General features: G+C 43.1%; 1 protein-coding gene across 1 annotated transcript in view; it reads right to left on the bottom strand.

Annotated features, from left to right (window-relative positions):
• LOC139796517 (cytosolic phospholipase A2 epsilon-like) overlaps nucleotides 1-14,525 on the bottom strand; it is a 38,371-nt gene that overhangs the window by 1,504 nt on the left and 22,342 nt on the right. Inside the window, exons 12-20 of the mRNA XM_071744663.1 lie at nucleotides 13,544-13,679; nucleotides 11,439-11,575; nucleotides 10,975-11,200; nucleotides 9,450-9,564; nucleotides 8,874-9,011; nucleotides 6,218-6,325; nucleotides 4,981-5,169; nucleotides 3,955-4,121; nucleotides 3,080-3,266 (exon numbers count right to left, since the gene is read on the bottom strand). Coding sequence (XP_071600764.1) covers nucleotides 3,080-3,266; nucleotides 3,955-4,121; nucleotides 4,981-5,169; nucleotides 6,218-6,325; nucleotides 8,874-9,011; nucleotides 9,450-9,564; nucleotides 10,975-11,200; nucleotides 11,439-11,575; nucleotides 13,544-13,679 — 1,403 coding nt within the window. The remainder of the gene's footprint in view (nucleotides 1-3,079; nucleotides 3,267-3,954; nucleotides 4,122-4,980; nucleotides 5,170-6,217; nucleotides 6,326-8,873; nucleotides 9,012-9,449; nucleotides 9,565-10,974; nucleotides 11,201-11,438; nucleotides 11,576-13,543; nucleotides 13,680-14,525) is intronic.

Here is a 14,525-nt window from a genome sequence, read left to right as displayed (position 1 = left end):
TGCAGAAGTTCGTTTGCAGGCTGATTGGACACAGCACGTGGGAAGGCTGAACTTACATCTACCTGTTAGTACAGAGAATAAACAAGTTCTTGGAAGGGAAAAAAGGAAATTAATTTGGTTAGATGCTGCAGTTTCCTGGGCTCCAGTATATGCCTTTGACTGAAAGGACAACTGGGGCTCCCACTCCTCTGCCAGAGACCTGAAGGTGTGGAGCTCCTTTGCTGTGCATTAACCTGTACACCTGACATGAGGGCTCACACATAGTTTTTTTCCTTCCCCATCATACTCACAAACATCTCAGTTTTCTAACAAGTGGTGTGAGGGAAAGAGAGCAATAAAAGCTCCCAGATAGGCACTGATGGTAGATAATCTGTTAGGGGTTGGTCAAGGCTCCCTGTACTCAGCTCCTTGTGTCCAGTTTTGGGCCTCTCCCCATAGGAAAGACACCGTGGTGCTGGAGCATGTCCAGGAAAGTGCAATAAAGCTGGTGAAGCTTTTGTTGAAACTTGTCTGGAGCACAAGTTGTATGAGGAACAGCTGAGGGAACTGGGCCAGCTTAGTCTGGAGAAAAGGAGGCTGAGAGGTGACCTTATCAATCTCTGCACCTACCCGAAAGGAGGTTGTAGTGAGGTGGGTGTTGGGCTCATTTCCCGATTAACAAAGAGTAAGAGAAGAGGAAATGTCTTCAAGTTGTGCCAGGGGAGGTTTAGTTTGGATATTAGGAAAAACTGGTTTACTGGAAGGGTTGTCAGGCACTGCAACAGGCTCCCCAGGGAAGTGGTGGAGTCACCATCCCTGGAGGTATTTTAAAAGCACCACGTGCAGATGTGGTGCTTAAGGACACGGTTAGTGGTGGACTTGGCAGTGTTAGGTTAATGACCTTTTCCCTCCAAAATCATTCAATGCTAAGATGACACTGACAGGAAGTATAATGCTTGATATCCCTCCCCATTCATGGAATTGAAGTAATACTTCAGATGTTGTACAATCCAGAGCTGGGCTAGGGCATGGTAGTAAAGCACTAGAAATTAAGCTCATCTTTGCCTGACACTGACAAAGGGCACAGACAACCATACCCAGCCCCCAGGCCTTCCTGTGACATCTGTCTGTGACATCTTTCTGTGACACTGTTGGCTGAGAGGTGGGAGCATTCCCAGAAAACTGCACAGGCAAAGCCCTTCCATGGAAGCTCATCTGGGACTTCACCTGGAGGGGGAGGGCAAGGAGGACTGTTCAGTCTCAGCTTGTAGCTGCCACCTGAACCTGTCAGGCAGCTCAGGGTTGTCTCAATATGCAGAATATCATCCAGGTCTTCATATACATTTCCTGCATACCTAATAACACCCCTCTTTAGATTCCCTGATAATTTATGTGGACATGCAGCATCTGCACATCACCTGATGTTCACCTGATATTAGGTACCTAAGCTAGGAATAACATCCCTAGGTTCTGGAAATTTATTAAGGGGAAGAGGGGAGGCAAATTCCCTCATGGAGGAGTACAGAACCTAACTCCCAGTTCCTGTTCTAGTTCTTTCTCCTTGTCTCCTTTCTCCAGTTCTCTCTACAAAGGGCAGCTACAAAAAAACCAACCTTTCAGTTATCTGACCTGTATTAAGAACTGGAGCAGAATGCTGTTTCTACAAGCATAAATATTCTTAGACTATTTGAATCTTGTTAAAAACCCCAGCTGCATACTTCAAATGCTCAATGAATTCAATGCAGAATGAATGAAAAAGTACTGAATGATTTTTATGGCTTGCTTAAAAAAAAAAAAAAAAAAAAAAAAAAAAAAGACAGTGGTTTCTGCTTTTGTTTTGGTATTTCATAATCTGTAGGAGTAACTGAGACTTTTGGCAGCAACTGAAGTAGTATGGATTATGGGACATGGTACCAGGTCTTAGAAACCATCTGTTTTGAAGTGACTGCAATGTTGCTATTGGAACTCTTCTTAAATTTCAATATAGGACTCCCTGAAGTGAACAGAGGCTGTCAACATATTTCAGTGTTATGTTTTCATCACTTTGCTAGTTCACACTTCTGTTTTCAAGGTCATCTGCTTAGCTGCAAGCCTCGAAATTATTTTAAACAATTAAATCCTTAGATTTCCCAGAGCAGGAAAGGATGACAAGTATGAGAGGAAATAACCCTGCTAATGCCTGCCACTGCAGATAAACAGAATATACTTTTCATCAGTAAACTGTACAATCTACCTAATAAAAGCCTCAAAACAATCTGAAGAGGGGGTATATATGTCAAGGACTGATCTCAGCTGCTGCTCTCCAAGAAAATTAATTTAAGACCTCTTAGTATGGATCAGCTGAACAGGAGCCAGCAGTGTGCCCAGGTGGCCAAGAAGGCCAATGGCATCCTGGGCTGGCTCAGGAACAGCGTGGCCAGCAGGTCCAGGGAAGGGATTCTGCCCCTGTGCTCAGCCCTGGGGAGGCCACAGCTTGAGTCCTGTGTCCAGTTCTGGGCCCCTCAGCTCAGGAAGGAGATTGAGGGGCTGGAGCAGGTCCAGAGAAGAGCAAGGAGGCTGTGAAGGGATCCAGCACAAGTCCTGTGAGGAAGGGCTGAGGGAGCTGGGGGTGTTGAGGCTGGAGAAGAGGAGGCTCAGGGGAGACCTCATCACTCTCTACAACTCCCTGAAAGGAGGTTGGAGCCAGGGGGGGTTGGGCTCTTTTCCCAGGCAACTCTCAGCAAGACAAGAGGGCACAAGAGGTCTCAAGTTGTGCCAGGGGAGGTTTAGGTTGGACATTAGAAAGAATTTCTTTACGGAGAGGGTGATCAGACATTGGAATGGGCTGCCCAGGGAAGGGGTGGATTCTCCATCCCTGGAGATATTTCAAAAGAGGCTGGATGTGGCACTCAGTGCCATGGGCTGGGAACTGCAGCGGGAGTGGATCAAGGGTTGGACTTGATGATCTCTGAGGTCCCTTCCAACCCAGCCCATTCTATGATTCTATGAAAAGGAGGCTAAATCTTTGTTTACAGGATGACCCAAAAGAAGAGATATTGCACAGTGTAAAAGAGAAGGGGCAGCCACTGCCTCTCAGTGTGAGGGGTAGCTTTAAACTTACCAGGTGCTTTGTAGTCCCTGAAGGTGTCATTTACTAGAGGGAAAAATACCACAATTGGTGTTTCTGGACTCTCCTTGTCACCAACAATGTAACATTCCTTCAGATTTGGAGTTTCCTGATCATCTGGCACCTTTGTAGGGAAAGGAATTCCCTGTTTTGCAAAGTATTTAGAAGCTTCTTTCAGGGGCTGGTTGCCACAACAGGTAAACAAAACAAAACAAAAAAACCCATCAGAACATATGGGAAGCATTTGGACTGCATTTGACTAAAACCAAACTTCACTGGGAACATTTTTGGGGTAAGGACTGAGTTCTGGCAGATGACAGCATGTACCCAAATTAGGTGTTGTAGACTGTGTATGGAGCCAGGATTAAATATATGGCCAGAATTAAATGGGATGGATCTGGGTCCACATGCCTGGCTGTGTAAATCTAAATTCCTTGTTTGGACTCTCAAGATGCTGCCTTTAGAGGAGTCTTAATTTCAATGGATTTAAACTTCCTAAATACAAAATATATCAGATGCATCAGACCCTTCTATGGTTATTATATTGTCCTGAGTTTGTATTTTTGCATGCAGAAGAATTTGTAGTACTGGACTGAAAATTCTTAGACAATTTTAAATACATTTAACTTCAGTCATTCCCTTCAAATCAGCAAAAGCACATTTACTCCTATAAATGGGCAGATTCAGTTTACTAAATGCTTACTTACTGATAACACTTGTACTGTTCAATAAAGATGTATAACCCTGCTGCACTGTTACCTTATTTACATTTCCCAGAGGCTGGGAAGAAAAGAGTTTCTGGGAGTAGAGGATCAGCCATTCTGGGAATGAAACAGCTATAACAGTAAAGAAGAATATACAAGCCTCACCCCTGTTTGGGAACCTGAACTGTAGTTGAAATGCAAAATGACATCCACTTTCCTTTCTGGCCTCATGAGGGGTGGGTAACTGGTAGCAAAAGCAAATGCTGTGTCAATCAGGATGAGGGAATCTGTTGCTGCTGTCAGGTGGTTGGGCTGAGAGTCCATCTCACAGTCTAGAAAAGAAGCATTTTTAATTTTTTTTTTTTTTTTTTTTTTTTTTTCCCCCCAGCGGTGGTGCTCAGAACAAGAGATATGCTGAGGAAAGTGAATTGTCAACTGAAAGAAAATCTGTCATTTCTTGGGTCTTAGAGCTACCTACGTAGCTGACAGCTGCAGTTCAGTCATCTCTCAGTTCCTTGTTTGGCTTCCTCTTTTCACTGTTTACAGAGTCTTGGGCTTTCCTCTTATTAAGAGGGATTAACTTGGTGCTCAGGAGACCAGAGTTCTTCTGTGTGGTTTGATCAGGTCAACTTTTTTTTTGATTTTTTAATATGGAAAAAATGAAAATGGCACCTCATTGTCTCAGCATATTAAAGATTAAAGACATCCAGTGCCTTGCATGCTATGAGAAGAGGCACAGAGCTGCCAAGGCAGGCAAAATACAACTTATAAAAATACTCCTTATACAAGATGGAAGACTTGGGACCAGACTCAGCACTAACTACCAAACTGTTTAAAAGGCAATGCTGATACAAAGGTTATAACTTAATTATAAGTGGAACATGAAACAGGGACAAGATGATGCCAATGCCCTGCCACAGACATGCAGGCTGGCACATCAGCTGTCATATGTTGGTTAATTAATCAGGATCTTTCTCATCTATCAGTTGCCAGTCTTCATTAAATTTTTATGAGCATGTTTTTGAAGCCTCCAGCTATCTAGTTTCAGCTTTTGGTAACAAATGATTATCAATATTATCAGAGGAAAAGAGCAGAATGAAAAGGCAGTCAGCTTGATAACCTTTTAAGCGTGGTTTCTTTTTCCCAAGGATGCTTAGAAATCTAATGAAACCCAGGGAACTATTTCCATACCTTTCCATTTGGAAAACTTGCTCTCTAGGTAGTTGTTGTCCATCTGAAAGCCCTTCAGGAAGTTATGGATTTCTGAAGCTGCTGGACGTAACATGGCAACATCTCGGAAAATGTCTGAAAAGCTGTCAGTGGGACAAACCACTCGAGTGTCCAGCTCACTTGGTCTTGCAGGAAATAAGGTTTCATCATCTGCAGAAGAAAGAAAACAGTTCTTGTATGTGGCCTCCTTGTTTAGGTTAATCTATGCAATCATAATTTTTTTTTTTTTAAACACATTGGACAAAACTTGGACCTGTTTCACTTTTTATTTCCAGGATCAACACAAATCTCACAGTTTTCCAGCTAAGCTTTGAAAAAAACTCATTTCTTCTTCTCAGTCCACAGTGGCAAAGGCCTTCTTTGCACTGTGAACAGATCCACCTATTATAACTTTCCTTGCTTTTCTATGATTTTATCCACTATGACATCCTGCACTTACCCTGCCTTCCTCTGATACTCAGGGTTACAGTTTATCTCTCAGCCACACACATAAAAACCCCACTCAATCACAATCTCTTAGCTACACAAACACAATTAATGCTCCTTCCTAGCAAATGCAAGCTCATTTTAACAACCAAAAAACTACCCCCTACAAGTGCAAGACTAGAAAGTAAGTCACCCTTTTTGCTACATTTCTATTCCTTTTCATTTTTTATTTTTTTTTCTCTGAAGTCTGGTGTGTTTCTCCTTGAAAATCCCACTCTGCAGATATTTTTTAATTTGGTAATTTGCTTTGCAAGTCTCATCCTTAGGACTAGTTTGGAATGACCTGCAATAGTACTGAAGTTTGTATCTGTGCTTTGCAGACTCCAGGGAGGAAAGGATGGTGATTGTCCCTGTTTCTGTGAAAACTCACACCATTCACCAAATTCCAAGAAAGGAACGGGTCTACATGGATATTTTTCCCCAGTTTTACTAAAATGGCTAATATGAGGGCCATTCTCTCTTTTTATTTTCCCCCCTGTGGTAGATCCCATGGATTCTTTTCTTTATTATAATTGCCATGTTGCAATTCATGGCATGAATTTTCCTTCTGGTTTCCACGGGAATTACAGGAAGCCCTAAAGAGGGAACTCCAAAATGGCTTCAAAAAAATTCAGTGAGAGAGTAGCAGTACGGAGGGAAAATAACTGAATAAATAAATTAATTAATAAAGAAACAGACAATTAAATCACATTATACCCTAAGAATAACCCACCTATGTCAGTAATTTTGTCTCGAGTCCACTTGTGCCAGAACTCTTCTGAATTAACAGATATATACCAAGCATCCATAAGATTCAAGGAAAAAACACTGCTCCAGATCCCTGTGGCACAGGATATATTGGACAGAAAGTAAACTGGTAAAGATATGGAAGCATTTTTCATTCACAATGACCTTCTGTGTTGTCCAGCAAACTATTCATTATATTATCTTAATGCACAAATAAACAGAAATGTATTGATGAATTTATATATGAATCCATAATGTATATAAATAAGAGAGTTTATTGGGGTATATGAAGAGTAGCATTTTCAGTATAGCTGCTAACACATTCAGTATTGTTACATGGCAAATAACTTAATATTTTCTGCCTGTCCTCAGCTTTTCTTATTCCACAAGTTCTCAGTATTTGTGGTTTTAAACCTTTTATTTTTTTCTAGTATAATCCTGTTACAGATATGAAGTTATCATGTAGAACTGCCAACCCCAGAACACTGGGGATTCATCTCCTAATATCCCTTAGAATGAGGGAGCTGACTCTCAAGTTTTGGAAATATAAAGTATAAATATATTGAGTCTTTTGATTTGCCTTCTAATTTTTGAGGGTTTGTGGCATACCTAGGTTACATTTTCAATTCCCTCTCGTAACAGATGAAACAAAGTTGATGTGGCTCAGACTGCCACCTCCCTGCAATCATCTCACATGCAATGAACCCTCCCAAGTGCAGAACTAAAACTCCTGCTCTGGAGAGAAACTGAGTGATGGAGAGAAGAGGCTGGATGAGCTTGAGGAGCCTGGTGATGGCCTGGGATGGACCTGGCCAGGAAAGAGCTGCAGGAAAGACCCCTGTATTCAGTCTCAGCTCTGTTCAGGGCAGGGGTGAAAACGAATTTTCATAGAATCATAGAATAGAATCATAGAATGGGCTGGGTTGGAAGGGACCTCAGAGATCATCAAGTCCAACCCTTGATCCACTCCCGCTGCAGTTCCCAGCCCATGGCACTGAGTGCCACATCCAGGCTCTTTTGAAATATCTCCAGGGATGGAGAATCCACCCCTTCCCTGGGCAGCCCATTCCAATGGCTGATCACCCTCTCCCTAAAGAAATTCTTTCTAATGTCCAACCTAAACCTCCCCTGGCACAACTTGAGACCTCTTGTGCCCTCTTGTCTTGCTGAGAGTTGCCTGGGAAAAGAGCCCAACCCCCCCTGGCTCCAACCTCCTTTCAGGGAGTTGGAGAGAGTGATGAGGTCTCCCCTGAGCCTCCTCTTCTCCAGCCTCAACACCCCCAGCTCCCTCAGCCCTTCCTCACAGCACTTGTGCTGGATCCCTTCCCAGCCTCCTTGCTCTTCTCTGGACCTGCTCCAGCACCTCAATCTCCTTCCTGAGCTGAGGGGCCCAGAACTGGACACAGGACTCAAGCTGTGGCCTCCCCAGAGCTGAGCACAGGGGCAGAATCCCTTCCCTGGACCTGCTGGCCACGCTGTTCCTGAGCCAGCCCAGGATGCCATTGGCCTTCTTGGCCACCTGGGCACACTGCTGGCTCCTCTTCAGCTTCCTGGCAATCCAGACTCCCAGCTCCCTTTCTGCCACTCTGTGCCCAGCCTGGAGCTCCCCATGGGGTTGTTGTGTTGAACCTCATCCCGTTGGGATCAGCCCAACTCTCCAGTCTGTCCAGGTCCCTCTGCAGAGCCCTCCTGCCTTCCAGCTGATCCACACTCCCCCCAGCTTAGTGTCATCTGCAAATTTGCTGATGATGGACTCAATCCCCTCATCTAAATCATCTATAAACAGAACAGATTATTCTGCAAACCTGTCAATAACTGTGTCACCAAAGTAAGCAGCATTGCCTGAATGAGACAACTCTGGGTCATTGGCGGTGAGAAGGGGACAGAAATGTCCCAGCATTACTCTAGAGAAGAGGAAAGTCAGGGTGGGAGGTGTAGGATGGGGGCTGGTCACCTACTGGCATTTATAACCCCAAAAGGGGAAGCCTGGGTACCAAGTTAACATTGCAGCTGGGGATGGGGAGATTGACAGCCCCCACCTCACCCCAAGCTGTAGAGAAATCTCCACACAGGCAAAAAGTCTGCTCAGAACCCCCCTGAAACTTCCTTTCTGCAATTGGTGGAAGCAGGAAGAACAATGAGGCAAGAGATTGCTTTCACAAAAGGGAAAAAAAGATTTCCTTGATGCTTTTGCTGTTCTTATGCAGAAGGGAAGCACGTTAAATATTGTGATGGGTTTGTTGCACTTTGGTAGGGAAGTTTTATCCTGCTGGATTAATCAGGGTTAGCTGCAGAAGGACCATTGTACATTCACAGCTCTTTTGGAGACTCAGGCTGCAGAAGAGCCTCATGATTTAACTTAGCAGCAATCTTACACAACTTTTTTTGCTCACAAAGATATCTGAATATTGTGAAGGCCTTGTGTCAGCAAGCATAACCACATATCAAGTAAAAATAAATATGTTCAGCTGAATACAATTGCAGAAAAAATAAAAAATCTTACAGATTGTGACCTGTTATCAGTTCTAAAATTTTACCGTACACTGGTAGGTTAAAAAAAAAATGTGCTATTTCATTTAAAAAGAGAGGTTTGAGCAGGAGTGGATCATATTACACTACACTTTTATGGAGCAACAAATCACCTTCCAAAAAGCAGATTCTGGATTCTGGGACTTTCTTCATCAGGCGACCCATGAAGAACTCACTACCAAAATCTTCTGCACGAATATAGGCACCGTATTTTGGAAATCCTACCTCATAAGGGGTGAATTCCACCCATTCTGAAAGAAAAAGCAGAAGATAGACTGATGACAGCAGCAGAAGCCAGAATTACTTGAATAAAGTGTGTGATATTGGCCAGGTTGCAGCACACTTGTTTCTAACTAACACACTTTGCAAATAAATATTTATTCACTGTATATTTCACAGTGTGGAACATGTCTAGTGAATTATCCTGTTACATTTAAATTTCACTACAGTCTTTATGTTTCTGAGATAAATGAACAGATGATTTCATGATAATGTCTCCCATCATCCTGTTTCTGACCCTGAATACAGCTGCATATACTCAGATGTTAAAAAAATTAACCATCAAAATTCTACTTAAAAGTAGAAGGCATCCTGGGCCTTTAGAGGATTCGTGCATTGAACTGATTTCTTTATCAAGTCCTAAACTGACCCATATTGGGTTTAACTGTTAAATACCAGTCTGGTTTTACCTCTAAAATCCTGGTCGCTGATTTTATCCTTCACATTGAGAGAGAGGTAGATGGGCAGGGGATTCTGACCCTGGCTGAGTGCCAGCTGCTGATCTGTGAGCTTATGGCAGTCCTCCTGATTTGGAAAAGAAAAGTAGTTGAGATAATTTAGAGGACACAAAGGGCCTCCCACTTCATCTAAACCTGGGCTTTGGCAACACGGTGCATCCCTGGCTCCAGCCAGGATGTTTCACACCAGTTTAGTTCAGAGAGGTTCTATCACCCCTGTCTCTGACCCTCTCCAGATCCAGCACTTCAGCAGACACATAGTCCTAAGTTAAGTTCATATGACAAAAAAAAAAAAATTCTGAAAAATAAAAGATTTTGATGATAGGAAAAAAATATTCTTATTCACATTATTTAGTTCAGGAAAATGTCAGGAAATATTTGACAGGCACTCTTGGCATGGCATATTTCACTCTGAAAGAGTAAGCCCTGTCCTTGGTGACTAGAAAATCACATTTTCCTCAGATCTGTGACAGAGCCAAGCCTCAGAGTTAATTTCAGTGGGGCTTGACTCTCTTCTTCATGTGACAGAGGCAGGCAGGGTGGAAAGGGAGGGATGATTTGGGAGCTCTGCCCAAGTATGAGAGGGTTCTGACTTCAGATCCTGCTGGAAGGAGAGCTGCAGCTGCTCCTCCTTGCTGGAACAGCCCTTGGAGGGGTGGCTGTGTCACTGTGTCACTGTGCTTCCTTTGGATGGTGTCAGCCCAGGGAACAGGGCTGTGGCACTGCAGGGACACCCCCAGCTCCCTGTTGAGCCTCCCCCAGGGAGCTTCTCAAATCTGGATGTGTGTGGAATTATTTGGAGTTCAGGGGGAATGTTTTCTCTTTCTTAGGTAGAAATGACCTACTGGGGAGGAAATATTCACAAATGCTAAAATAGAGCCTGAACCTTGCCTTTGGGTGGAAGTGTTTACAGGGTGACAGAATCCCATTAACAACTCGGAGATGTTGTCTTTGGGTTTGTGTTTGTAATTTTTTTTTTGTTTGTTTGTTTGTTTTTTTTTTTTGTTGTGCATCTCTTTTAAAAGGACAGCAGGATTTTCATTTAAATATTTACATGTGAGTTTGTTTTAAAGTTGTTCATACTATAAACTTCTCACTGTTTCTCCCCTTCACCAGCACCAGGTGTGATGCTAAAATCTGCATAATACACCCAAACCCCACAACGAATGATACAACCAAGGGACAAGCTTTAGGCATCTATATGAAAAACAAACATGCAAAAAAACATGTTCTGTAAGGGTGAAGAAACACTGGCATATGTTGCCCTGAGAGCTGTGTGGTCTTCACCTGTGGAGATGCTAAAAAAAACTGTGGTTAAGGGCAGGGAACTCTCACTGACCTTGCTTGAGCAGTGCTGTTGGACAAGAAGATCTCCAGAAGTCCCTCTCAATCTCATCCCATTTTTCATTTACTGCCTGCCCTCAGCTCTATATTCATTAAATACTCAAGGATGAAGAGAAAGGTGCTGCTCTCATACCTTTTCATGTAACATGGTTTCAATGATGAGTCCCCAGAGATCTGTGAAACACATCTGATGTCCCTCCTGTTTCCTCTGGCACAACTCTTTCAAATAGTATTTCAGACGATCAGGGGCAAAACAAGTGAGGAATTTATTTTTTAGCACATGCTTTCGGGCATCTTTGAGTGTTTCCTTGAGATCCTTCTGGGACCAGTCAGGATCTTCATACAAATTTGACATGGTCCTAAGTCAAAAAAGAAAAGAAACCCAAGGAAAATGTGAGTTCTGAAGCATGGTACCATCCACATGTTTAGTCAGGACCGAATTAATCCCAAATGCTGGCAAATACCCACCAAAGAAAACAAGATAAAAACCACAGCAGCAGAAGAAAGCCCTTCCTTGAGAGTAAAGATGATGCAACTCTTCTGATCAGTTTTTTGACATCACCTATGAAGACATTGCTTTTTTTTTTTTATTCTTACCACGTTGTGCCAGATAAACCAGTGATGTATGAGACACAGTCCAAGACATTCAGTTCCTGCACACTGAGCAGGTGAGCATACATGGCTGTTAGAGCTCTGGTTCCACCACCTGTTGTCATGATTGCCACCACAGGTACCTGTTCAAACCCAAAATACATATTTAGTGACATGGGCTGAGAAGGGAGAGGGACACCATGGATTAGAAAAGTGAAAGTTACAGCACTGATAGGGTAATAAAGATGATGCATGCCACCTGTCTGCAAGAAGAAAAGCCTGAGCTAATAATGAATCATAGGTGGAGTACAAAATACTTCATGTTTCCTCTGCCAAACAGCTTTGAGTTAGCATATGAGATCCAGCATCTCCTACATCCCATTTTCAGTGCTCTGTTATGAAACAAGTAACACAGAGAAGCAAAAAAAAAAATTAAAAAATAAAAAAAGAGAGGGAACGGTACCTCTCGCCATCTGAACCAGATTTTGATCAGATGCAATAGACAAAAAAACATCTAAGTGTTGCCTTTCCAGTTCAGCTCAAATCATCAGAGGACTCTTGGGAGCTTGTTCTGCATGGAAGTCTGGGTGCCTCTATAGCTAAGGGGAAAAAAGTGGCCCAAATCTCATAGTGCTGGCATTTAAAGGCAAAGTCTCCTGTGTGAAGGGTCCAGCCACACAAAAAAGCTGCTGAGCTCAGCTAAGGCCAATTTGTCATCTTTGCATCTGCATTCAAGTTTTATGCTGCAGTTGTGGGAATAAAATTAAAGTAGAAAAAACCTGATTTTTCCCTGATTTAGACCCACTATCATTCCCATTTGCCAAGCAAGCTCCTGATCATGATCAGCAGCAGCTGAAGTCAGGCTGTCAGTGTGCTGAGCTCACACCGTGGGAGCACCAGTCCTGGCTTCACCAGGCAAAACAAAATCAAGTCCTGTTTTGTCCTGTTTGGGCCCTGTTTGGGCCAGAATAAAGGGGATTTTCTGTCTTGTACTTTTGCTTTCAGCTCAGTCTCTTGTGAGTAGCTGCACTTGCTGAAATTAACAGCAAGTTTCTCAGGCAGTGTCTGCTCCTAGGACTGATCCCACTCCATGTTTATAGTTACTGCTAGAGACTGGTGTGCAGAGCCAAGGGCACTGCTCAGCTCTGAGGAACATTTTACCCTCCAGAAGGAATAAAGAGGTCCCACCTGCAGCCTCCTTTGGGGAGGAAGGGACAAGATAGATGCCAGAATTGACCAAACAGAGGATTCCATCCCATACACCTCATCCTCAGTATAAATTTGAGGGATCACGAGGGCCAAGCCATTGATTTCCTACTTCCAGCTTTCAGCTGCCTGCCCTTCCTGCCTTTCCTGCTTCCCTTCCTTCACCCGGCATCCTGGAAGGATCCCGTCCGTTCCTCTGCCTGTGCTCCTGATCCATCCCAGCCCATATCTGTGTGTTCCTGCCTCCAGTTCCCAACTGCTGCTGACTCCAGGAGTCCAGCCTGGACTTTCCCAGGGCTGCCCTGCAGCCTCAGTGGTGACGTGAGAGTTATTGGGGGAGAGGGGGGAAGAATGTGGTATCCATTTTCTTGTATATTTGTATATATTTAGTAATTTTTCCCATTTATCATTACTGTTTCATTAAAGTTGTGTAGTTTAGTTTCCAACCCATAAGTCTCTCTCCCTTATTCTCTCTCCTTTCTTATCAGGGAGGAGAGAGAGATTAACAGAGAGCGTCTGTCACTCGGTTTAATTGCCAGGCCAGTGTTAAACCCTGACACCTGTTTAAACTGCAAGGGCAAGAAGAGCAGAATCAATGGTTTAGATCTGGTGCAGATGACTGTGAGGCCTAAAATAAGCTTTGTTTTTGGTCCTGAGAGGACCTGGCCCTTCTCTATGTGATGGTGCAGACTGCTAGTTGACAAAAAGCTTGATTCTGTAGCAGCAGGGCTACAGCTTTTTTTGAATGTTTCCCATGAGACCTCATTTTCTTCCCTAGAATAGAGAAAAGCAGTCAACCAGGGCTTGCACAGGGAACTTTACACTGGAAAATGAGACTTGAACACAAGTGCTAAATATTGCAGCTCAGCTGCAGAGAAAGCAGAGAACAATTCTGTCTCAGATACCTCCTGGTCCTCCAAGTCCTCCTCCAGATGCAGAATGTCCTTCAGAGCAGCTGCAGCCACTTTCTTCCTCTTGAGAATGAAATCCTGTTCCTGGGCACACAGCTCAAACCCCAGCCGGACATCGAGGTCTTCCTGGCTGGAAAAGAGGATCAGGTCTCTCACATCATGTTTAGAGCCTAATTCAGCTTTTTGATTTCATTTGCTTCATGAACAGACACGTTCACCATCGGATCATGTAAAGCAAAACAGGAGGGAATGAAGGGTTTCAGTTTGTTCCTGGAGAGCAGTGAATCTTCCTTTGGACTAAGATGGGTTGTGGGGGTTTTTTTGTTTGTTTTTTGGTTTGGTTTTTTTTTTTTTTGTTTGTTTGTTTTGTTTTGTTTTCTTTTTTGTTTGTTTGTTTTTGTTTTGTTTGGTTTTTGGTGTTTTTGTTATTGTTGTTGTTTTCTTGCTGAAGATGCCCGAAATAAAACACAGCTCCAAGATGGTTGTGGGGTTTTTTTTGTTTGTTTTTGTTTTGGATTTTTTGGGGTTTTTTTGTTTTTTTTGTTTTTTTTTTTTTTTTATTTCTTTGGGGTTTTTTGCTTTTGTCTTGTTTGTTTGGTTTCTTGCCGAAGATGCCCGAAATCAAACACAGCTCCAAGTAACAGCATTGCTCCTTTTCAGACTTAAAACCAAAAGCCTGCAGAGGGCAGTGTTTTAAAGGTGGCTTTTAAAAAGTTACCCGGACTTGGGTTTTTTTTGGGGGGAGTGGATGATAAGAGTAATTTATGGGTACTTATAAGCACTCTGGTTGCAGTTGGGAAGCTGTTGGGAAAGTCATTTACTGGAAATAAAGCACAAGAGGAGATGCAGCTGCCATTGGAAGGGAAGGGAAAGTCCTACATAATCTGAGATGTTCATCTTCTAAATTTTACCCAGGCCTTAAGCATAACACAAAATACACAATGTGTTTCTTGCTTTAGAAATAAGCAATCACTTG

This window comes from Heliangelus exortis, chromosome 5, assembly GCF_036169615.1.
Source record: "Heliangelus exortis chromosome 5, bHelExo1.hap1, whole genome shotgun sequence".
Classification (NCBI taxonomy): Eukaryota; Metazoa; Chordata; class Aves; order Apodiformes; family Trochilidae; genus Heliangelus; species Heliangelus exortis.
The sequence above is the reverse complement of the archived record's forward strand: the minus strand, read 5'-3'. Positions and strand labels throughout refer to the sequence as shown.